The sequence below is a fragment of the Orycteropus afer genome, unplaced genomic scaffold (genome assembly GCF_000298275.1).
Source record: "Orycteropus afer afer isolate SDZICR_OR568_19922 unplaced genomic scaffold, OryAfe1.0 scaffold00083, whole genome shotgun sequence".
NCBI classification, from domain to species: Eukaryota; Metazoa; Chordata; class Mammalia; order Tubulidentata; family Orycteropodidae; genus Orycteropus; species Orycteropus afer.
Genome location: NW_006921670.1, coordinates 8,506,635 through 8,507,260, shown reverse-complemented (window position 1 = coordinate 8,507,260; position 626 = coordinate 8,506,635). Strand labels below are relative to the sequence as shown.

At 61.2% G+C, this 626-nt stretch overlaps 1 protein-coding gene across 1 annotated transcript in view; it reads left to right on the top strand.

The window, feature by feature from the left end:
- Positions 1 to 182: 182 nt before the first annotated feature.
- The window catches only part of TTLL1 (tubulin tyrosine ligase like 1), a 32,219-nt gene continuing 31,775 nt past the window's right edge, over positions 183 to 626 (top strand). The window contains exon 1 of the mRNA XM_007941731.1: positions 183 to 295. Coding sequence (XP_007939922.1) covers positions 183 to 295 — 113 coding nt within the window. The remainder of the gene's footprint in view (positions 296 to 626) is intronic.

Here is a 626-nt window from a genome sequence, read left to right as displayed (position 1 = left end):
GGACAGCCAGAATGTCGCAGGACGTTGCCCAGTGTCCCCTGGCTGGGCAGCACTCCTGGGTGGGCTTGAGCTTGGGATGGGGGCTCAGGCTGGTTTGTGTGGCGTGGAAAGGGCTCCTCTGGTTGGAGCCACGCTGGCTGGTGAGGGGTCGCTCCTCTAATGACCTGCTCTCCTCCAGGATTATGGCAGGAAAAGTGAAGTGGGTCACTGACATCGAGAAGTCCGTGCTGATCAATAACTTCGAAAAGAGAGGGTGGATCCAAGTGGCAGAAAACGAGGACTGGAATTTTTACTGGTGAGTGACCAGCGGGGTTGGGTCGTCTCTTGGCAGCCTGCCTGTCGAGCCTGGAGCCACGCGCAGAGACCACAGGACTCCGTTTGCAGAGGTCGGTGTCTGCGAGTCTAGAATATTATCTTCTGGGGCACATTTTCCACCGGGACAGCCGAGGCGCACGTCGAGATACAGCCATGTGGCACCTGCGCCCCGGGAACTGCGCTGGGGCGCGCTCTGCGCCTGCGTGTGTGTCGGCGTGGGACTTGACGTCCTCAATGGCTCCGCCCACTGAGCCAGGGGATTGGTCCGCGGGAGACCGGAAACCCGCCTGGGCGTCCCCCTTCGGTTTCCC